Source organism: Balaenoptera borealis (genome assembly GCF_965194805.1).
Source record: "Balaenoptera borealis genome assembly, chromosome: 5".
Classification (NCBI taxonomy): domain Eukaryota; kingdom Metazoa; phylum Chordata; class Mammalia; order Artiodactyla; family Balaenopteridae; genus Balaenoptera; species Balaenoptera borealis.
The window spans coordinates 66720741-66744737 of NC_138862.1; the positions used below are offsets into that span (position 1 = coordinate 66720741).

Here is a 23997-nt window from a genome sequence, read left to right on the forward strand (position 1 = left end):
GTGGAAGGTGGAAGGGCACCTACATGATGATGTAGGTAACATGCCTTCAATAGAGCCCACATCCTGGATGAGGCGGTGGTCTTGAAGAACCTTCTCTAATGCAAAAGGTGATGCCCTTCAGATGATGGAGATGGTGTAGGGAAAGGAGTAATTTATCTGCTGAGTCTGAGGGCAGAGGATTGTGCAGGACCTATACTCAGCATATCATGAACAATAATAAAGACCCCAAGGTAGTTCTGATAAACCCAGTACCCACAAGAAGAAGCCAGCTTTGAGTCTTCAGGTAAGAGATTTGGGTCAAGAGTTTTGGTGCAATATCATGTTGAATGCAGGGAGGGAAATTTGAGGAGAGGATGAACAGGAAGAGGCTATGGAGTGGAGAGTGGAAACATCTCCTGCTAAAGCCAGATGTTCAGACTAACTGCATGCTATGGAGCAGTAACCCTCTGATCCAAGGCCAGCCCAAGGGGACTGTGCACTGGGCTGAGCCAGGAGACCTGGGTTCTGCTGCTGCCTCTGTTCCTATTTACTCTGTGACTTCTGGCAAGTCACTGGATGCTTATTAACTGATTTAATTCTATAACTTTTTAACAGTTAATTTTGTTTATATTATATATTATTGCTAAAGAAACCCCCACACAGAATTCAATTATTAACATTTCAAAAACAATGAAATCAATTGAAGTACCCAATACAACATCTTGACTATAGTGGATATTAATATATTTGTATTGAATGATTGAATGAATGAACAAATGTAAGATACTGAGAACATTGCTAATATCTCAAAGAACAAGACTAAAGCAAATTTGTGAGACTTTTGGAAGTCAAAATGACATTCAGGCAATAGCTAGTAAATTGACAAATGTTTCTAAAAGTCCTGAGATTGTTTCTAAAATATAAGTCAGTTCTTTATACATGTGAAAACCCCTCAGTTCTTCCATATCCTTTCTGATTTTCTGTCCACTTGTTCTATCAACTGTTGAGAGAGAGGTGTTGATGTTTCCAACTATAATTGTGGATTAACTCTGTTTCTCCTTTCAGTTCTATCATTGCTTCACATATTTTGGAGCTGTGGTCTGCAAATTCTATTGGAAAATAAACTCTTACTAGAAGTGAGATGGTCAAAAATAATTTGGAAAGCATCTTCAACAGAGACTAAAGTTAGAATTAAAAATTATTTAAGGTTACCAGAGGAGTAGGAGAATCAGTGGCAATATTTAATGATCAGGATTTGAAATTCATACTCAAGGATGTAAATGAAACCAAAGAATTGGACTCAGTATTTCCAAAGTCAGAAGATTGCGAGGTGTACTGGATGATCTGAGTATCACCTTCAACACTATGTGAGATTCCCTCCAAAGCTGCCTTGGACTCAACTATATTGGATGAGTTGGATACTCTCAACAACATTGGTGGGCTAGAGGTAGACATATCATTAGAAGTTGATAACATCTATCCAAGATTTTGGAAGTAACTTGTAGATGCTTTTGTGATCATAATATGCAAACAGTCGTTAGCAGCAGCTATGGCTAGGAGAGGTCCAGGGTAATGCACTACAGTGAGTTTCAGCCCAGACTAGGGAAGATGGGACAGGGGGTTAAAATAAAACATTCGCTCATTAAATTCTTCAGCAAATCTAGAATTTGAGGAAAAAGGCAACATAATTTATGTGGAGAGAAATCAGGCTTTGAGCGACTCTTTGGCAGTCTTAGAGGTAATAGGTAAGAGCACAGGTAAGGAAGATTCAAATCACTGTAGTTTGTTTAGACTTTTAAAAGTCTTTCATGAGAAGACAAAAAAAGATGAGCCAGCATAGTATTTAGATGACATTTTTTCATGGATAGAAACCTCGATTCCTATTTGACCTTGCCCTTGAGGGTAAAGCTAAGGGTTTTATATCCATTATTCAGCACCCAGAGCATGAAACATAGTAGTCACTCCATAAATATTTGTTGGATGACATTTAATTCTCACAACAACCCTCTAAGGCTCCCATAATTATTATCTCTATTTTAGAGTGACAAGACAAATGGTTTAGAGCAGTTAAGTTTTCTTTACTAAGAACTGATACCAACAATTTCTCAGCCTCCCTTAGCAACCTAAACCCTGAGCTCTTTAATCTCAGCCTGTCTTGATCTGCTTTCTAAACCATTCATGATCTCCATGGCTCCTGAACCCAGGCTTTGCCTCCTTTTAATGGTCTTGTACTTGGTCTTCTAATCTGGGCCCTTATCTACTGCTCCTCTGGTGCTGAGTTGCCTTGGCCCAGTCTGACTCCTGGGACCCAAATCCTGCTAAGGTCCTTCAAAGTCAGCATTCTTGTCCAATCCCTATATATTAACTCATTCAAATGATTTATTGTACCACTCCATGTGCCAGGTTTTGTGCTAGGTACCAGAGGTGAACATGACAGTCTCTGCCCTCAGGGAACAAGAAGACCCTGCAAGTATGGGCAATTCATGATTGAAAAACAAGGAAATGGATAACTGGAAATGACTTTGGAAGAGAAATATAAGCAGGAATGTTCCCTCAGGAATAATTCCTGGTACAGGGCATATTTAACATTCTTACACAAGAGCAATAAGAGACACACACAATAAAATAAGCTGGTTTGCATACAGCTTCAACATCTTTCCAAGCAGTGAAATGCAGGTTGATGGAGATGTACTTAAAAAGAGCCAGCAAACTGTCCAAAAGGGCTGAAAAGGGCAATGTACACTGCGGTGTTGGCAAGCGCCAGTGAATGCATTTAGAGAAATGTAATCTAGTCTATTTATAGGATGATGGAATCTGAGCTATCAGGGAGTTACTTCAACAAATACTTGTGATTCTACCGTTTGGAAGAAGGCATGTGCTGGACACTGCAGGTTATATGAAAATGATGGAGACATAGATCCTACTCTCAAATACTCTGAGAAATATTGAAAGAGTTCAATGAAGAAGGTGGTATTTAAGATGAGTCTTAAATTATGGGTGGCATTTGGATGGGTGGATACTTGTGAGGGAAGAAGAGAAAATTCTAGGTAGATGAAAGAGAATAAAGCACCCAGGCAAGAAAATTTAGAGTATTGTCCTGGAATGGTGAAGGTTCCAGTGTGGCTGATGGGTAGAGGACATGGAAGAGAGGGAAGGGCTTGAAAGGTACAATAAAAGTCACCTGTCATGGGAGCCTGCACTTGATTGGCTGGGCAGTGGGAGGGAGAGGTAATGACAGGATTTAAATATTTTTGAATGATAATTTAGTAAGTTGAGTCTGGCAACAATGTGAGGGATAGGGTGGGAAGACACATAGATCAGTTAGGAGGCCATTTTAACAGTCCTGGTAAGAGGAAAAGAGATCCAAACCAGGGGTGTGAAGAAAAGGAAGGAGAATACAGATACCAGAGACATCTTGGGAGCAAATGCTACAGCAGTGTTTCTTAAAGTGTGGTCCAGAGCCAATCTGAATGGAAATCATCTACAGAGACTCCTGTGCATCATCCCAGACCTACTGAATTAGAATCTCTGGGTGGGGAGTCCGGGGAATCTACATTTTCAACAAGTCACCCCGGTAACTTTTATGTAGATGGGACTCACCATTCTATAGACATGGCACCTAATTCAATGTAAAGAGAGAAAGAAGTTTTCAAAGATGACTCTAAGGATTGGCTGAGTGGTGGAGGGGAGGGGTAATAGCAGGTTGAGTGTGAAAGAATGGTGTGTCATTAACAGACCTAGAGAAGCCATAGAGAGAGGAAAGTTTGGATGGGACTATGATGTCTTCAGTATGGATCCTGTTGAGTTGGGACACACACATGGCAATGTCCCCTGTGGGGTTTGAAGTTGGTGGGGAGATTTGTAAAACATATTGCAGAGAGGTAATAGTTAATGTCATGGGAACGAATGATGTTTGTTAGATTTTAAAAAGTAAAACATGGGAGATGTGGAAGATGGCGAGAGGGAGAAGTGGATGCTAGAGTATAAATGAGGTTCTACAGTGAAGGCAGCCCCAGAATAGCTTCCAAACCCAAGTGGTGGGACTGACTTCCTGCAACATGGCCTACCAGGTTATACCAAGCTTTGGGCTGAAATTATGTTGGGTGAAGTTAGATATCTATAATTCTACCTGCAGAGATGTATACATGTGGGGATAGGTGGGAAGTGAAGTGGGCTAGAAAACCCCCCTGCTGCTCAAGGAATTCCTCCTCTTAGTTCACCAAAGCTGGGTATTTCTTATAAGCAGCAATTAACACTTCATCTCTAAAACAGAGTCCAATGAAAGTGGGACTCACTAACTGATAATTGGAAGGAAAGGGGAGGAGGCAAAGGGAGAATTGGGCTGAACTGTCTTCTCCCCAAAATTCGTATGTTGGAGTCCAAACCCCTAGTACCTTAGAATATAACTGTATTTGGAGATAGGGTCTTTACAGAAGCGATTAAATTAAAATGAGGTCATTGGGTGGGCTCTGATCAACATGATGTGTCCTTGTAAGATGAGGAAATTTGAACACAGAGACGTAGAGAGGGAAGACGATGTGAAGACACAGGGGAAGATAGCCAACTACAAGCCAGTCGAGAGGCCTCAGAAGAAACCCAGCTGCTGACACCTTGATCTCAGACATCTTGCCTCCACAACTGTGAGAAAATAAATCTTTATTGTTTAAGCCACCCAGTCTGTGGTACTTTGTAAAGGCAGCCCTAGCAAACTAATACAGAAGGGAAGGGCTGATGGGGGTGAAAAGAAAGAGAAGAAAAAAAGAAGGTAAGAAAGACAAGAAGGAAGAGGAAGTGAGGAGCAGGAGAGAGTAAGTACTTCCCTCTCTCCCAGGAGGATGATGGAGACAGGGCAGGGGCAAGAGAGTCTAGTTCAGGACCTTGGAGATGGCCTGTTTTGCAGGTTTACACAATGTCACAGAACACAGGAAACGACAGAGATCCAGGAAGAAAAGAGGATAATCTAAAAAAAAAAAAAAAAAAAAAAAAAAATGGTTCTGATGAACCTAGGGGCAGGACAGGAATAAAGACACAGAGACAGAGAATGGACTTGAGGACAGGGGGAGGGGGAAGGGTAAGCTGGGATGAAGTGAGACAGTGGCATGGACATATATATACTACCAAATGTAAAATAGATAGCATGGACATATATACACTACCAAATGTAAAATAGATAGCTAGTGGGAAGCAGCCGCATAGCACAGGGAGATCAGCTCGGTGCTTTGTGTCCACCTAGAGGGGTGGGATAGGGAGGATGGGAGGGAGATGCAAGAGGGAGGAGATATGGGGATGTATGTATATGAATAGCTGATTCACTTTGTTACACAGCAGAAACTAACACACCATTGTAAAGCAATTATACTCCAATAAAGATGTTTAAAAAATAAAATAAAATAAAAAAATAAAAGAAAAGAGGGAAGTCAACTGTTCCAGGCTTTGGGACGTTGAGGAGAAAAGGATTGTATTTAGCCATGGATGATTTATAATAGTAAAACTGGAAACAATCTAAATATCTGACAATAGAGGAATTATGAAAAATCATCTACACTCAAAAAGTTTAAAAAGACATGGAAAAAGGCACAAAATATGATGTTTAAATAAATAAAAAAAAACAGAATGTAAAACTGTATTAGAGAATGACTGTACTTACAGCAAATATATATGTAACTACTTTTTTAAAAATTAAAGTATAGTTGATTTACAATGTTGTGTTAGTTTCTGGTGTACAGCAAAGTGATTCAGTTATATACGTATATGTATATATATTCTTTTTCATATTCTTTTCCATTATGGTTTATTACAGGATATTAAGTATAGTCCCCTGTGCTATACAGTAAGACCTTATTGATTATGTATTTTATATATAGTAGTTTGTATCTGCTAATCCCAAAGTCCCAACTTATCCCTCCTCCCCCTTTCCCCTTTGGTAACCATAAATTTGTTTTCTGTCTGTGAGTTTGTTTCTGTTTTATAAATAAATTCATTTTTATCATATTTTAGATTCCACATATAAGTAGTATGATAATCTCTACTTAGTGAAGTAAGTCAGATAGAGAAAGACAGACATAAACAACATTAATATAAGAGTAAGCACAGCCTCTTCCCCTTCCCTTCCCTGCTCCCTATGGAAAATTCTGATTTGCTCATTCCCACTCCCTCAGTCCTTTGAACTCCAGTCTCACCATGTAGATCAATGTTGTGTGTGTGTGTGTGTGTGTGTGTGTGTGTGTGTGTGTGTGTGTCCTGGGAAAATGGGATGAGGACCTACACTCTGTCATTTTCTAGAGGCAGAAGGTAGGGGCAGGCAGAGGCAAGCCATGAACAAGTGGTCCAGGCCTGAGGAGCTTGGGGAAGACAAGAGGTGTGAGAGGGTTGGAGTCTAGGAAAAATTGGGGGAAGGGGATTTTGAAAAGTGTTGCTGTGGGTCATAGCCTGGATGCTCCTTAAGGTTTTCAGAAGCAAATGAAGATTGGGATTATTTTCAATTACTTTTGGTCTCTGGCTACATGAGACCCCAGACCTTATTTATTTACATATATATGCAGAGAAAAAGACTGGAAAGAAAGAAACCAAAACACTAGAAGTGGTTAACTCTGCATTGGTGGGATTATTAGGCATTGACACTTTTATGTAAGTTTTGAATAAAAACATGTATTAATGGTAAGGGGTGCATTATTGTTGTTTAAAGAAGGTATACATACTTTCAGCAGAGTGATCTGGGCAGGTTGAATTGCAAAGGGTTAGGAGTGAATAGGGGTCATAAACTGGGCTTAGATTACTTTCTCAAGAAGTTGCTGTGAATAGGAGAGACTTGGGCAAAAGCTTAAAGAGGTGGGAAATCCAAGACATTTTTGGAGGGAGGGGGCTTTTAGGATAGTGAGATCTAAAGAGTTTGACAAATAAGGCATCAAACACCCACTAAGGATGTATTGTTTTGAAACATTTTTGATAATTTGTATGTCCTGGAGGCAGAAGGAATTTTATGATATAATCTTTAATTAGCTTTGAGGTGTTTCTCACTTGGTCCAAATGATATTGATTGAGAACTAAAAGGTAATTTCCTCAGCTGAGGCTTAACTGGGTCAAGAGTCTGACTTTCCAACAATTAAGACATTAGGGCTGTAGTGATAACAAAGATAAACTTTAAAGGACTCCGACATTTAAAAGAGGAATGCTGATTCAGGAATGCTAACTGAAATCTGTAAACTCACAGTTAAATTAGATGTAGATTTGTTTGTTAAATTCTGGGATTCCAGAAGTTAGAGGAAGGTGCATGATGAACAAAATTAGGTATATTTCTTATGTGAGATATTAATGGATAGAACTTGTTATGTCCACAGCTGAATCTAAATACACTCAAAAACAGTTTGCATTAATTCTTAGATGATTAATTAAATATACCCTAAAAGAAAATGAAGGTTTGGGGGCATAGTTTCCAATATTCCTGAGAGGGTATCAAAGATGACAGTGATGGTAGCATATCCCATAATGCTCCCTTGGAGGAAATATTAAGTAATTCTCATGTTCTGACATTACCAGAGATGACTAATGTGGGAGTTGGTGAAGCTGATGAAGCATTGGATTTGGTCTGTGACAGGTGAAAACATACCTACTCTACAGGTTTCAGCTGAGAAGAACTGTCAGATGTGTACCTAAATATAATTTTCTCAGACTTTTTCTTTGAGTATGGAGTACATATTTGGAAGACGTTACAAGGAGATGGGGGGGGGAAGTGATGAATGCAGATTGCTGTGGTTAATTAATGAAGCATAAAATTAGAAAGAGATATTAAATTGTCAAGAAGGTGTAAATGAAAAGACAAAAGGATAGATTTTGCAAGAATAGCGAGGGTGTGTATCAGGACAAGGGAAGCAGGATGGCAGGTGTAGGTTACAGAGCGGGAGGAGGATAAACCTCTACCTTGATGGAGCTGGTGTCCAAAGAGGCATGATAGAGTTCTGGGGCACATCTGTCCCAACATGTGTGAGCACAACATTGAAAATGAGTAGGGGAAATACTGCAGAAGAAATAAATTTGGTGGCCACTATGTAGAAAGCACCTGAAAGATTCAAAACCGGAGGAAGGTAACAAGTTCAAGGAAAAATGCAAAGCAAGGAAATGGGGAAGGGGAGAAGGAAACAAATGTGTATTGAGGTTCTGCTAGAAAGCAAGCAGAAACTTCTGATGCAGCTATTTTGATGCCTTTACATTGACTCAGGCTTTTAAACGCAGATTCCTCAAACTTCTCTCTCTAAATATATGTTAACTACTTATGAAATAATGAATTAACATGCACAACTGATGTACTTGACTCTCACATATGGGGTGAGATTTCCATTTTCTACTTTGTTAATTTCTATATCATTTAAGTTTTTATCAGTATACATTACTTTTATAATAAGACAAAACCAGAAAAATTCTATCAGAATGAGGTTAGCTTCCATGGATAAGCCACTTGTACCCCCAAATAATCATTGTGAAGTGTTGTATTCATGTTTAAAAAAATGTATTGATAGTAGTCATAGTAATAATAATATTATATAATAAAAGGATATTACTGAGCATATTACATATTACACATCACACTCACATTTTCCTTAAAGGTTAGGTTTAAAACCTCACCTCCCCATCCCAAACAAAATGATATAGGTGTGGCTCCACTGTTGCCCACACAACCACGCACAAATCTATGATGATGTATAAAGAGACTTAGATAACTGTGTGGGTGATATGAGCAGGCAGAGGCATTGGAACTCCCCTCTCCACCCTATACACCACTGGTCGATAGTTACCTTAAGGGCTCCACAATTTGAATTCCCAAACATCTGCCTACAGATTTTGCCTATAATCTCTCTTTTAGTCAATGCTCAATTGTTCTCAAATTTAGTTCAATGGTTCTCAAATTTAGTGTGCATACGAATTACCATACAAAGTAGCACACACAAAGCCATGTATCCTATACTTTATGGGTGATTTAAGGGATTTTTCAGAGATAATTTTGTTTGTACTTAATTTTTGTCTTACTTGCTGACTTTACAGCCACGCTGTTCCTTTGTATAATATGAGATTTGGCTCTACTTGAGAGAACTGTCAGAAACTTAATTGGGGATTCTCTTTGCCTCCTGAAGAAAAGAATTAGAAAACTTACTGTGGTTCAAATAGCTTCTCAACCTTCCAAAGCTAGTATATAATAAATGCTTAATTTTTAGCCTGACCAAGAATCCTATAGAGGTATAGGCAACCATCCTTTATTATTTCTAATGAAAGATGGAGTCCTATTATTAAGCAGTCAGGTCTATTTATTAATCTAAAACAAACAAGTATGACCATTGTAACTCTAAGAGAGAAACTGGAGAATCTGAGATGTAACCCATTGAGGAGTCAAGCAGATTCTCAAAGAATGAACAGTGACTTTGGATAGAATGATGTATGGCCTTTGGTGAGATGAGTGGGGAAGTAAATGGTTAAATGAGTGAGGTAAATGATTAAATGAGTGTGTCTGCCAGATGGGTTCCTAACCCCAGAGTGTGGGAGAGAAGGATGTATGGGATTGGATTAGGATCCCAGGTGAGACTCAGACAGGTAAAGATGGGGTCCACAGGTTGGCTGTGCAAACTGTGTCCAGCACAGGGCCCTGATCTGCTGAAGCGGAAAGGGGCAGTGTCTCAGCAGGGGACTGTGCCTGCAGGGTTGGGGATTGGGCTGCCTTTTCCCATAGGCTCAAAGGCCATATATAGGCCAGTGGTAGACCGGGGAGGATGTCTGCTTCATGCACTAAACTTCACACAAGTTTAAGGGTCAGTTATTTAAACAGAATGTCTTGGCTTCAAAATGACTGTGAGGTGGATGATACTGTATGTTGCTAACTCACATATTTTTCCACTCTTAAGGCTTCTCTTCCTGTCCCTGTTGGAGAGGGGTGAGTAGCACTCAAGCAGTTACTTGGTTCTCTGAGATTTCCATAATTAGGGAAAAGACGGAGCAGGGCAGGAAACCAAAAGCGACTCTAAATTATTCTGTCTTGTTCTACAAAAAGTCTAAGCGTTTAAGGGAAAGGGATTAGCAGGTATACAGACCACACATCTTGGTAAACCAAGAGGAAATAAGATTTCCTTGGGCTGTGGGAAGGAGTTGTGGAAGGGGAGGAGAGTGGACGGAAGGGGAGGGAGAGAGACTGATCAATTTGTGTGAACTTTGAATACAGAGGGGACCCTTGAGCCCATGTCCTAGCAACTCCCAGAAGGAAGAAATGGTTGTGTGGCATGTCTGGGACAACAAGACTAGAAGTATCTTGCAGATGATTCCATGCCCAGGCCTGACACGATAGCAGCAGAACAATGGGCATCTCAACACCATCAAGTGAAAGAGAACCAACCAGCATGGCCCAACCCCCAGTCCTACTTTGGCATTGTTTAAAACCAGAGATTCTCAGGGAAGACTGAGACGAAGTTGTTTTCTGCCAGTTTGGCAGATGGAGACCTCAGAATTTAAAAAAATATAAAATGAAAAAAGAATTACCTGAATATAAATTCTGAGATTTACATGTACTATCACTGCCTTTAAGTGAATATATCAAAATGGCTGTATCAGAGTCATGGTTCTTGCCTACTGTGTTCCAGGCACTGGGCGAAGCATGTTCACCACCTGTTCTGTCAAGTAAACTTCACAAAACTGCACTGCATGGCAGATGTCATGATTATCCCAGTTTACAAGTGAAACACTGTAGCTCAAAGATACAGTGACAAGTAGAGGGCCAGGGGTGCAAACCCAGGTCTGTTTTCCTTCCTGCATTATGCTCTTGTGATCAGTGACATGTACCTAAACTCAGGGGCAAAGGGAATACACTGGGGTGCTCAAAAGGTAAAGAAAAAAAAAGGAGCTCAGTCCATTATAGCAATGGGTCTGTCTTGTTACTGAAAGTAGAGTACATAAATAATACTGATTTGCAGAGGGAAAGCCCATTTGTCACTAGACCAAAAGAAGGAAACTCTTAGGCAAGGAATGGAAGTTCCTAGGTGACACTAGACTTATAGAATCCAGGTCAGACAACAAGCCTCTCTTCTCTATATCAGAGGCCTCTTTTCAGAGGCATAAGTGTTGAATGTGTTTTCAGTATGCTATGGTGAGTTTAGATTAAAACAAACCAACCAAAATAAAAAAAAAACAAAAAAAAAACAAACCAACCAACCTACGGGTGTATAGATGTATTTTCACCAGCCTATATGATTTCCATTCATTCAACTCACTGGGGCACTCCTAAAGCCATTAGGCTAGAAAAACGAAAGCTTATACACACACACACGCACACACACACACACACGTGCACAGGCACAGTCAATCAATTCCAAAATTCCTACCCAAGTTTGAGCAAAAGAACAGATACACTTTAGCATTTATTTAAAAAATCTGTCTAATTTCTCAAAGACCCAGGTTAGACTTAAATGTTTGTACTTAAGGCTTTGGATACATGCTATTCTCCAATTCACAGGACCAGGTTACCTGGTTAGGATCAGGATCAACTTCATCCCAGTTGTGAGTGACATGGCCTTGGTCAATGGATTCAAAAGGCTTGTGAGAAACCGAAGGTAGAATCCTATATAGCCAGCTGGGGGGAAACAAGGACACATAAGCCTTAGGGTGATGTTATGAGTGATGCACAGACTGGCTCAGGAAATACCATTAGGAAGACGCTCAAGTCAACAATGATCTGTGGGCTTTAATGTGAGAAGCAATGACACAGCATCATTTCTTAATAGCCACTGCTGCCCATAGCCCTGGCCTCTTCCCACCTTTCCACACGATCCATCACTCTTCAAATTGAGCCTGTAGCCCTTGGTTATTTCCATACTGACAAAAAAAGAATTGCCTTTCCCAATGACAACTATAAAGGAAGGGAAAGTACCTTGAGGGATATCTGTGCAGGCAAATCCATAGAAAAACATTAGCTTATGTACATATTGGATACTAATCCTTGCTCTGGCTCTGGAAAGTGAGGACAACGAATCCTTCACAGATTGAGACAATATGGGTGGTTTCTTTGTCATTTTTGAAATATAAATCAATTTTCTTCTTTAAAATTATAGAAGTAATTCATGCCAGTGATAAAAATAATTCAAGTAATTTAAAAAGTCTGAAAAGGTAGACTTAGATGGCTTTCTCCTCCAATTTCTTCAGAGCCAATCCTCAGAGGCATCAGAACTTAGCAATTTTCTTGTACAATCTCTAAGATATTTCCAATGCATAATAAGAAAAATTGCCAAATTGTTGTACCACTTTATTCTCACAACACTAATGTGTGAGAGTGCCTGATCACCCACATCTTTACAAGTAGGGGGTATTATTAATAATTTTGGCCTTGTAGGTGAAAAATACTATCTCATTTTTATTTTGTATTACCATTATTATGAGTAAGGTTGAGAATCTGTATGTTTATTGGTCCCTTGGAATTTTTCTATAAATTACTTGCCCAAGTCCTTTACCATTTTTCTATTGGGTTGTCTTTTTGATGTTAATTTGTAAGATGTTTAGGAAATTAACATATCTAAAATTATAAGAGCATCCATCTTTACTTTCTTATAGTACATTTCTGGCTTTGTTTCAGGAAGAGAAGACTCTGATGAAGGAACCCTGAAGGACACCAGGAGGAGAACCATCCAGAAGTTGAGAGGGACACTGAACCTCACTAAGAGGGACCCAAGTCCTTTCAGAGGCTGTTACCCTGACAGGGTACAGCAGGAAGAGGAACACCACTTGGGGCAATGGAAGACCAGACCTGCTTGAACAAGCTCTGGCCCTTTAAGCCCCAGGACACTCTACTTCAGGGGGTGGAATTGACCTGGCCCTACACTGAGCCATTTGGGAGATTAAAGGGCTAGCTAGATTTGTTCAGTTTTCTTTTGATTCCTCTAGCTCTAGGTGAAGTAATCTCAGACATTGGACTTTGGGCCATGAATTAACTAGGCCTCTCTAGGTTCTATACGGAATTGAGAACATGTGTGTGTGTATTTTAGAACCGACTGTGTGATCCTGGGCAAGTTACAAAACTTTCTTGTTTTTTTTTTTTTTTTGCCCACCCTGTGTGGCTTGTGAGATCTTAGTTCCCTGACCAGGGACCAAACCCAGGCCCTCAGCAGTGAAAGCTCAGAGTTCTAACCACTGGACCTCCAGGGAATTCCCAAAACTTTCTTGATCCTATGTTCCTCATCCTTATCTCCTAGGATTGTTGTGAGGATTCAGAGTTTATGTACCTAGAATGCCTGGCACACAATAGGTGCTCACTTACTAGATGTGTGTTGAATTGTCTATCTGCCTACCCCTAATCATCTGGGTTTTTTTGATGATCCAGATTTCCTACAATCTCTGTCCTGGCTCTCACCGTCTCAGGACCTAAGGGATCAGCTAACTAATCAGATAAAAATCAACCCCTGATAGATATACTCTCTGATAGTTTGTGGGTGGGGGTGGGGGAGTTCCTGAATTCTGTGGCTTGAATGAGTAGTGACTAAATGTAGGAATTTCAGGCTTTCTCATCTATGGATGGGGCTGGTTCCATCTTCCCACTGGGGATTTTGAGCATTTTCACAAAATTCTTGTGGATACCTTTGAAGAGTTCTAAACAGATGGGTGAACCATGCCTAGTGTCCCTTGTTTTTTAGCTGAGTTTATAAAACTCCCCAGGCAGCACTACACTGCTGGACAGAGATTTAATTCTGATTCAGGGAATGGTGCCAGCGTCTTAATGAAATGCCAACAGCTCCTTTTCAGCCTCCTGGAACAGGGCTCTGCTCCTGCTGGCTGAAGATATTGCTGAATAATGGGGGCAGGCAGCAGAATCCGGAGTCCAGGTGTCCAGTTAGTGAATGGGTCATAAAGTCAAGAACATAGTCATGGAGGCCAGGCTGTCATAAATTAGAATAGACAGGAATTGTCTGTGTGCTTACCTTACCTTGGCTATCTGGGCTTGCAGAGAGAGAGAGATGATTAAATAGTGATAGAATTAATCTTGATTTGACAAGTATGGGAAACTATCTCTTTCCCCTCCATGTACAGATCTATCGAGAGGGAAGCAATATTGATATTGACATGGTAGCATAGCACCTGCCACTCAGTTTTCCGACAGCCTCCTAGGGATACACTGTATTGGAGGGAGACACTCTGCTACTGTGGCAATAATGATGATGATAATAATTAATGTTAATTGAGCACTCACCATGTACCCGGCAATGTGCTAAGCACCTTACATACGTTCTTTCCCTTAATCCTCATCACAGCTATGAGATAAGTACTATTATTATCTCTTTTACAAATGAGAAACCAGAAGGCTCTTGGAGGGTACATGACCTGCCCAAGGTCACACAGCTGGAAAGAGAAGGAGCCAGGATTTAAACTCAGGAGGCCTGCCTCCAGAGTGGGCACGATTAACCCCTAAGGGGGACAACCTATCATTTGTGTGGTCCATGGTGCTTTTGTTCTATCTCATTTACTTCTCAGGAGGACTCGCTGGAGACAAACCCAATCACCTTCCACTAAGCAGTACAAGACTGCCTGCTCTCCTCCCCCAAACTCCAATACAAGCAGCAGCCCTCTACACAGGTGTCCTATTCTGAAATTCCCATAATTAGACACTGCTTGTTTAACTCACAACACTCAACTGCTTCCCTAAACCACAACAGCTACTGAAACCAACCTGCCCCAAAGGAGTTAACCAAGAGACTGAGTTCATTGACCTGGCTTGTAGGATTAGAGCAAACATGGATCATGACACGTTGTGCTAATGAATGTGCTGGTTTCCAGCAAAGACAAATTCCGAGGAGAAAAAATCTTATTAATTCAAACCACCAGGGGCCATAATACATGACCTTTCATCTAACCCAAGCTTGGATTATCCAACATTTTCATCCAAAGAACATAATACTTCTAGTCAGCTGAGGAAGATATTGCACTGAATCTTCTATAATTTTGAGTTAATCATTATAAAAAAAACTCCCAAGTAAATCAAAATTTGGAACTCAACTGCACAATCCCAGGGGAAGGCCAGACTATGAGGAACACTTTCTTCTGAGTACAAGTAACAAATTATAAATGGAACTAGACATGTCTGTTTTCTAGGCTCTGTGCAGCTGCTCTCTCCCCTTCTTCCATCAGTCACTTGATTCTAGCTGGAGGTGAGGTTCATCCTCCCCTGACTATGACCCAGAGCACAGCCTGTTAGAAGCAGGCTCTTGGGCAACCCTGGGAGGCTGTGGCCCGGGTATAGGAGGCAGCACTAAATACTAGTCAGAGCTCCCATAGACCGCAGGTCAGAATTAACCTAATCCTTTTACCTTCTTTTATTGCTGCTCCGTGGACAAGTGAAAGCTGATCCTGAGAGCTGCTCAGCATACAGATTGTAAGGGCAAACTTGAGGATTATTCTAAAACAAAGGAGGCAATAAATGACATCACTCCATCAGAAAAGCATTCCACCTTCTCATCAAACAACTCAGTGGGGGAATTCTGTCTTGGATGGGGATGCTCTGGGCCACTCACTGCACATGACCATCTCCAACCCATACATCCTTCTTGTAATAATGTTTTAGGTGACTTTCCTCCTTGATTAGAAAAGTAGTACATGCTTATTGTAGAAAATTTATAAACTATAAGCCATTATCTCACCATCCAGAAATAACCCAATGTTGACATATGAGTATATTTCCTTCCATTCTTATCCTCCAAAATGGGAACCCTATGATATGTGTAGTCCTGTTAATAATTAGCACTTTAAAAAAAGAGGAAACACTATATCATGAGCATTTTTTCATGCCATGAAATATTCTTAATAATTTTTGACAAAATTTTTGTTTGCCGTATTTTTGCTGTTGTAACCAACACTAGTGTGAACATCTTTGTGAACACATTTTTTTTTTTTTTTTAACAAGGACTGATTATTTTCTCATCATTGCCATATCTTATGCTGTTCAAGGGAACTTTAAGGAAGTCCCTTAACCCTGGACCTAGGGGACCTTCTTGAAAGCCCTAAATTTAGTGTTACTTTTTTGGGACTAAGTGCTTTGCCATAGGTAACTATTATCCAACTTTAACCTTTGTATTGTCATTGTTCTGCATCCCAATTGTCTTAATGATTTGTGAAACTCCTAGACAGTTCACAGGCTAATTTTCAAGATGGTGGGTAGAAGCACTTGGCCTGAAAGCTGGTCATTCATTCTTATAATTCAGAGTTCTCCAAGCTAATATTCTATTCACTCATACCTGTCCTTCTGGCAGGGCACCTGGGCAGCGAGGATCCTCTGAAGCACACTCATTACCGAATCCAGAAATGTACTGCATGTGACAAAGACACAAAGGTCACCATTAATGGGATTTAAAGAGTATTTTGCTATTTTGACTGTCTATGAAGGTAAAAATTTCTTTATGCACATATGTTTGTGTATCACATTCTATACATAACATCTTTGCTATGTCTTGGCATGTGAACCATTTAGGAAAGATAATTTCTCTGTGTGAATTTTGAAGACCACCAATTAATTGGGAGAAGAGTGCTGGATATTACATGGACTTTCCATCCTTAGCTGTACTTAGTTGATTTATGGGCTTGTTCTTAATTATCCCACTCCAAGAACAGCTTCTTTAATTCTGGGCCCCTCAGGGAGTTCCTGAGAGGGGAGATGGCTCAGGCATCACCTCAACTCCAGGTTAGTAAGATCTGGCTGGCCTAGCTTGCAACCTCCCTGAGGTTGGAGCCCCACTTCCCCTCCATACGCTGAAACAAGTAGCTGTAAAGAGTGTGTGGATCCAATCTGACAGCAAAACCCTTGAGAAAAAGCCCTCCAACCAGCCTTGCTACAGGCAAAAACCTACATCATCTGGCTCATCTATGGAGCACTTGTAAATATATTTGCATCTATGTGGATATAGGAAAACAAGTTTTGAAGATATGGGTGGCTTTCAGGAGAATAGCCAGATCAGAATCTGTCCTCAGTGGCACAATGGAGTTCATTCTGATTGTCATCAATTTACTTTTCATCCAGAGGAAGAAAAGGGAGTTTCTCAATAAAGTAAAGTGTGCGGAGCCACTAAAACTTATTTTGACAACACTTAAACACACCTGTGAGTTCTTGTTCACTGTCTGGCTTCTCTGCTAGTTTATAAGCTCCATGAAGGCTGGAACCATGGCATCGGGTTTACCTCTATATGCCTTGTGCCTGGTTTATAGAAGGTACTCAGTAGATATCTATTGTTTGATTTAGTTTTTCCCTTAGAGCCTATTCTATTCTACTCTATTTATTTATTTATTTTTGGCTGGGTTGGGTCTTCATTGCTGCACGCAGGCTTTCTCTAGTTGTGGAGAGTTGGGGCTACCGTTAGTTGCAGTGCGCGGGCTTCTCATTGCAGTGGCCTCTCTTGTTGTGGAGTATGGGCTCTAGAGCTCAGGCTCAGTAGCTGTGGCGCACAGGCTTAGTTGCTCCGTGGCATGTGGGATCTTCCCGGACCAGGGATCGAACCCCTGTCCCATGCATTGGCAGGTGGATTTTTTTTTTTTTTTTTTTTTTTGGCAGGTGGATTCTTAACCACTGCGCCACCAGGGAAGTCCGCCTTACAGCCTATTCTAACACGAGTGTATGTATCCTGCTCTAAGTAGGGTTAGAACCCCCTTTTCTCTAACTTAAACATCAAAAAAAAGGCCACTTTCTTCCTATAGTTGTTCCTCATAAATGTATCAATACTTAATTTTAGCCCACGATAATGAAAGTGCAGTGTCACTCAGTGAGTGAAATGCCACCATCTGAGTACATGTCTTTAAGAGATATAAGAAGGAAGTAAGTGGGTGGAGGATAAACCCTCCAGAATTCTCAGCAGCTCGGAGCAGGATGAGATTGATGTAACACACCTGGATGTGTGAGCAATGATCAGGGCAACAGCTGCCCATATTTGGAAGGAATATCAAATGTGAAATGTTATGACCTAGAAAGCAATGGAAGTGAAATTATTCTTTTTTGCCTCCAGACACAATATTTTTTTATATTTGAAAATCTATCAGCACTAAAAACAGTGAGTTATATTACACAGAGATTGGTTAACAGCGGCATGCAGTTTGGAATGATTTCTTTGGGGAAAGGGCAGAGACCATCCAGCATTCTGACTCTCCACTGAATACAATTTTCTTCTCTCTAATGAACCTCCTGCTCACCATCAAGAAGATTGAATCTGAGCTGCTGAGAAATGGTAATGACCCGAAATTATCTTCGGTTCTGTGGAATGGAATTGCAGACCAATCTTGCCTGAAGCCACTGAGTATCACAGTGGCTTCACTTTGTTCAACTGCAGCATTGTTTCTCTCTGCAAAGGGAGGCAAGAAGGTCTGAGCGCTGAGCTTTCTGGCAGGAGTGGGTGGGTTTACTCATTAACCTTCTCCATTCTTTGCAACTGCTGGCCTCAGAACAGAGTCCAGGGTTATTTGTACGTTGGGAACAAAGGAAAAGAGACTTACTATATGTAATTTTAAAGCATATGCTTCAGACTGCTTTAAAAAGTAGAAAAGAAAGTAGAAAGAACAGTTGGTGCTTTGGAAGGGAGCCACCCAGCTCAGAGAGAGGTGTGAGTTCTGAATTGGTTTCTCAATCTTAGCTGAGGTGCATTGGCTGAAGAGGGGGGTGAAAACTGCTGAGTCATTCTCAAACCAGTTGGTTTTCCTAATCCCCTGAGAGAAAAATTACAGATGAGTTTGTTAGAGTTTTAAAATATCATGTGCCTTACTGCTGAAGGTATCAGAATCAAGGAAGCAGTATTCTGCAGCTGCTTTCCCAAGGCTTTGAGATCAAGGACAGAATCTGAACTCTGCTTATATCAGCTGTGAAAATCCAAGCTTTCAACTCCAGCTGGTTCAGTGACTATACAAATATACCTTATACCGAAAAATTGAAAATAAAAACGTCTGACATTAAGCAAGTGTGTTTGTATGCTTTCTTCAATCCAGATTTCTGAATAATTTGATCCCACATAGAAACAATTTTGTTTCCTTCCAAGAGAATTATACACATCCTTTCTAAATGAAAGAACAAATTATTGAGCTCCATGTAACTTCAGTACCATCAGTTCTTTGGCAGCTCCCTAGTGTACAGCTTTCTAATTTTCACCTGGTCCCCAGGATATGATTTATTTGTCAGAGTAGTTTTATGAGGTGCTTTCTCATGACTCTGATTCTGGGTAACACCCTGATGGGACGAGCAGATACTATACCTCACTTCCTTTTCCTGGGCATGAGGGAAAGAGAGAGAAGTCAGGGTAGAGATGGAACTATAGCTACCTTTTTCTCCTGTGCAAAGAGTCCAGTATTTCTAGTTAACCTTGTTGGGAACATAGGATATAGATTGTTAGGGGAACTTGAGGATTATTGCAAGTAGGCTAAACTGCGGTAGGCTGAATAATGATGCCCCAAAGATATCTATGTCTTAATCCCTGGAACTTGTGAGTGTTCCCTTATATAGCAAAAGAGACTTTGCAGATGTGATTAAGTTAAGGATCTTGAGATGGGGAGATGTCCTGGATTATTTGGGTGCACCCTAAATATAATCATAAGTATTCGTAAGAGGGGGAGGTAGAGGAAGATTTGATTATAGAAGAGGAAAAGGTGATGTGATGATGGAAGCAGAGATGAGTGATGCACTTTGAAGATGGTGAAAGGGACCATAAGTCAAGAAATGCAGGCAACTTATAGAAGCTGGAAATGCAGGGGAATGGATTCTCCCCTTGAGTCTTCAAAAGGAACCAGGCAACACCTTGACTTTAAGCCCAGTGAAACTGATTTCAGACTTCTGACCTCCAGAACTGTAAGAAAATTAATTTGGTCATTTTAAGCCACTAAATTTGTGGTAATTTGTTACAACAGAAACAGGAAACGAATACAATAATTATGTAGACCATGGGGTCCCATCTCTGGCTAATCATTAGAATCACCCCCAAAGCTTGTTAAATACAGACCCATACCTAATGAATCAAAGTATTTGGTGCTGGGGCCCAAAGTCTGCATGTTAAACAGCTCTGTTTTTTAGAAATGAAGAAATCAAGGCTTGTAGAAGTGGACTTGCAGAAGACTTAAGAACATTGGGTGGTTCATTTAAAATTTAATTTTACTATTTTATCTTTTGAATTTTCTTCCCCCAGTTGTGCTGCTTTTATGTAAATGTGATTTCATTTGAGACTTTGTGTTGACATATCCATTAAAAGGAAGAAATAAAAGCAGAGAAATATTTTTTTTAACTTATAATGTGTATTGATTAGAGTGATGCAATCTGGCTTTCTGTGTTTGGATTTGTGATCTGTAGAGCTAACCTTTCCTTGCAGAGATTAGACAGCAGCCTGGGAAAAATGCCTTTGAAATTGAGAACAAAGATCAGCATGCAATTTACGTTGGTGTGCTGGTGCTGTGCATAATAAGTTGCTTAAAAATTTCAGCAGGATAGGATTTTAGATATAATTTATTTATAAATGGTAAGGATGTTTCCACCCCTGCTGAACTTCCCCATAGCCTTTCATCAGGAAATGAAGTTTTTATGCACTCCCCCTCTTCTAAGCCTTCAACTACCACCATTGATATGATGACCTCCCATATCTATTCTCCTAGCTCTACCCCCTCCCCTGAGATCCAGATCCATACATCTGACCACATCCTGGGTATCTCATCTTGGCTGTCCCTGCAGCAACCCAAATTTAACTCTTGGATCCCAGAACGTGCAGGGCTTTCTGTGTGTGCTGCGCCTTTGCACCTGTTGTTTCCTCTAGCCCCTTTACAGTTAAGTCAATTTCTACATCTCTCCTAAGACTCAGCTTAGGAACAGTCTCCTTGGAGAAGTTTCTCTTGGCCCTGCCTAGTCTAGATTCAGTGCCTTTCCTATGTTAATTCGTGGCATCATGTATTCGCATATAATATTTGCCGAATGAAAGAATGAGAATTCTTTCTCAGTGTTTCTAACTCTTGATCAGGCATAAAGAAGCAAACTCTTTTACTTTGGTGTTGAGTGGTTTTAGGACCCCTGTTAATTAGGAAGATGTTTGATTTTCAAACTCAGCATCAGTTGAAGGGCATTCAGGAAGTGCTCAAACTCTGGAGAGAAGCCTGGAATCTGGCACGCTTGGCTTGAGTCAACATTCTGGGCAGTTCTACTCAGGCCCACATGCATGTGTTGGGCACTGATGCCAGCCTGGGGTGGACACTAGGCATGGTTTTAGACACTGGCTTTAAGGCACTCAGTCTAGCAGATGCCACTAAGGCTCCTTTTGGAGCCTGGCCATGGATTCAGACAAACCCAACTTCTAATCCAGTCTCCATCACCTATCAGCAGTGACCTTGGGCAAGTGACTTAATCTCTCTGAACTTTATTTTCCTTAATGGTAAAGTGGCTACCTCCAGATTTACTTTGAAGATTATGAGTTAATTCATTAGTAGCACATAACCCACACATCTTTTTCAATTGAAGATTAAATAATAAAAAGGAATTATTTCCTAGAGGAAGTGCTAGGGTTTCTACTGGCCAAGCACTAATTGTGAGCCTCAAAATAACTGAATAGATTAAACAGGCCTAATTGGTCGGCTGGAGGCTGTCCAGGAAGCTGCAGCATCAGGAAGGTGTGGGAGAGTAGGGGCTGGCAAACAGACACAGTGAGAAACATGTCTGTCCATGGTGGAGGAGAGCCCTTATGACGTCTACAGATTCCCAAGACAATATATGAAATGAGCAAGGCAAGAGATGGACAATTAGAGACCATCATCTCTTTTCTTTATCATCCCCCAGCCCCAGCCATGCTTACGGACACCACAGCGAAGCCTCTGAACGCAACAGCTTGGACGAGGGTCTCTCTAAGTTCTTTCTGACTCTGAAGCTCTGGAATTCTCAGACGCTTCCATGAGTTGTGGCTGAAGAAGCCACAGCGAAGTGGCCAGACAGTTTCTTACCTTCAACTCTGCCATTTTCCTTCTGCTGCAGGTGTGACGATTTCAGGAAACCCAGGCTCAGAGAGGGTATGAAGTCAAAATGCTTCTGTTTCTCCTTCAAACCACCTCTGGATGTTGTTATTCTACTGCTTCACTGTGCTCGCTGGTCAGCTGGTCGCTCAAACTAGCCAAACTAGTTAGCGTTTCCTAACTGCTACACTAGGGAGAAAGTCCAGCATGTTTGTTTCCAAACTGCTTACACAACTGTCTTTGGTTTTGAAACCCGGGCTGTTTCTGAAGAGTTTGCAGAGGCCTGTCTCCTCTTCACCCGAGGTAAATGTTGACCAATGATTTGTTCCAGTTAAAAGAAAGAGGCTTATGACTAAAGGCAGAGAATTTAAAGCTCTCTGCGGAAGGAACTGTGGCAGTTAGGGCCTGCTGTGTGAGGTAGAGGCTTCTCCACTCAGTCCCGACTGAGGCTGGGAAGGAACAGGGCAGAGTGTTCAGTCTCTGGAGAGCAGTGAGAAAATGATCCGTGCTGTGACACAGGCGTTTTCACGCAGCTATCTGAAGCAGGGACAGGGTCTAGACAGCTCTCCACACTTGCTCCCAGGGATGAGCTGGGTGAACAGTTCAGAGCCTGAAGCACTTCGCTTAAAGCAAACTGAGATATTTACTATCGCTCCTCTTAATTCCTTAAATGTATTTAGTGTTATAAATTCTTCAAGAATCTCATTTCCTAATGCCTGTACCTCTCTAGAAAGAGACCAAGGGATTACTTTCCAGCCACCTTTTCCATGACTCCCTTGTCCTTCATCTTGGCTACTCTCCTTAGCCATGGTCAGGTATCAACTTCATGGCTAATGGCATTCAGGAAGGAAGAAACCATATATCGAGAGCTTGTTCATGCCAGATTTTCCCAAAGACATTACCTCATTTAATTTCACAAAAACAATCTTTTAAATCTTTTTTTTTTTTTTTAATTAATTAATTAATTTTTATTTTTGGCTGTGTTGGGTCTTCGTTTCTGTGCGAGGGCTTTCTCTAGTTGCGGCGAGCGGGGGCCACTCTTCATCGCGGTGCGCGGGCCTCTCACTGTCACGGCCTCTCTTGTTGCGGAGCACAGGCTCCAGACGCGCAGGCTCAGTAATTGTGGCTCACGGGCCCAGTTGCTCTGCGGCATGTGGGATCTTCCCAGACCAGGGCTCGAACCCGTGTCCCCTGCATTGGCAGGCAGATTCTCAACCACTGCGCCACCAGGGAAGCCCACGATCTTTTAAACTAGGCTTTATTATCATAAACTCAAGTGCAGCAGAACAGGAAGGAAATGTAAATGGGTAAAGTAGGCTAGGTGATTTTTTAAGATACGACTTTTATACACGAAGCTCCAATTTTTAAACATTGGCAACTTAAACAAGTGAATGGATGAATGAATGAATAAAGCCATTGTAATAGATTGCAAAAAATGCCCACAAATTCCTTTCATCCTTGTATGCATGCCCCTTTGTAATGTGACTTTGCTGCTCCTCCCAACATGAGACGGAGTCTTTTACTTACCTCCTTGAATCTTACTTTGGCTAATAGCAAACACAACACAAGCAGAGGTTTGAAAAATGTTTGTGCCTTAGGATTTGCCCATTTCTTGCTACTTGAGACCACCATGCAGAGAAGTCAGGCTAGCTTCCTTGAGAATGAGACCAAGAGGTCCAGGCACTCAACAGCCCAGCACTAGCTGCCAGATGTGTGAATGAGGCAATGCGGCTGCCAGATGACTGCAGACATGTACGTGATCCCAGGTGAGACCAGCAGGAGAACCACCAGCTAAACCTAGCTCAAACTGCTGACCCACAAAATTGTGAGCAAATAGAATGACATATTTTATGCCATTAAGTTTTGGGGTGTTTTGTTAAGCAGTGATAGATAACTGATACAATTATGTCAAAAAAATGCATGTAGGTGTGAATGACTATGGGCTGCCAGTTTGACACATTCTGCTTTAGGTAAAGGGGTCTAAGCAACCTCCAGAGGTCCCCAGGCTCCAGTGTACTGCAGTAGCAGCAGAATGATTTGCCTGTGTCTGAGATGTTAGCACAG

The 23997-nt window shown here is 41.1% G+C and overlaps 1 protein-coding gene across 1 annotated transcript in view; it reads right to left on the reverse strand.

The window, feature by feature from the left end:
* Nucleotides 1-22404, reverse strand: part of HGD (homogentisate 1,2-dioxygenase) — a 46207-nt gene extending 23803 nt beyond the window's left edge. The window contains exons 1-4 of the mRNA XM_082394952.1: nt 21925-22404; nt 16224-16295; nt 15300-15388; nt 11476-11581 (exon numbers count right to left, since the gene is read on the reverse strand). Of these exons, the coding sequence (XP_082251078.1) occupies nt 11476-11581; nt 15300-15388; nt 16224-16295; nt 21925-21939 (282 nt within the window). The 5' untranslated portion in view covers nt 21940-22404. The remainder of the gene's footprint in view (nt 1-11475; nt 11582-15299; nt 15389-16223; nt 16296-21924) is intronic.
* Between the last annotated feature and the right edge of the window lie 1593 nt (nt 22405-23997).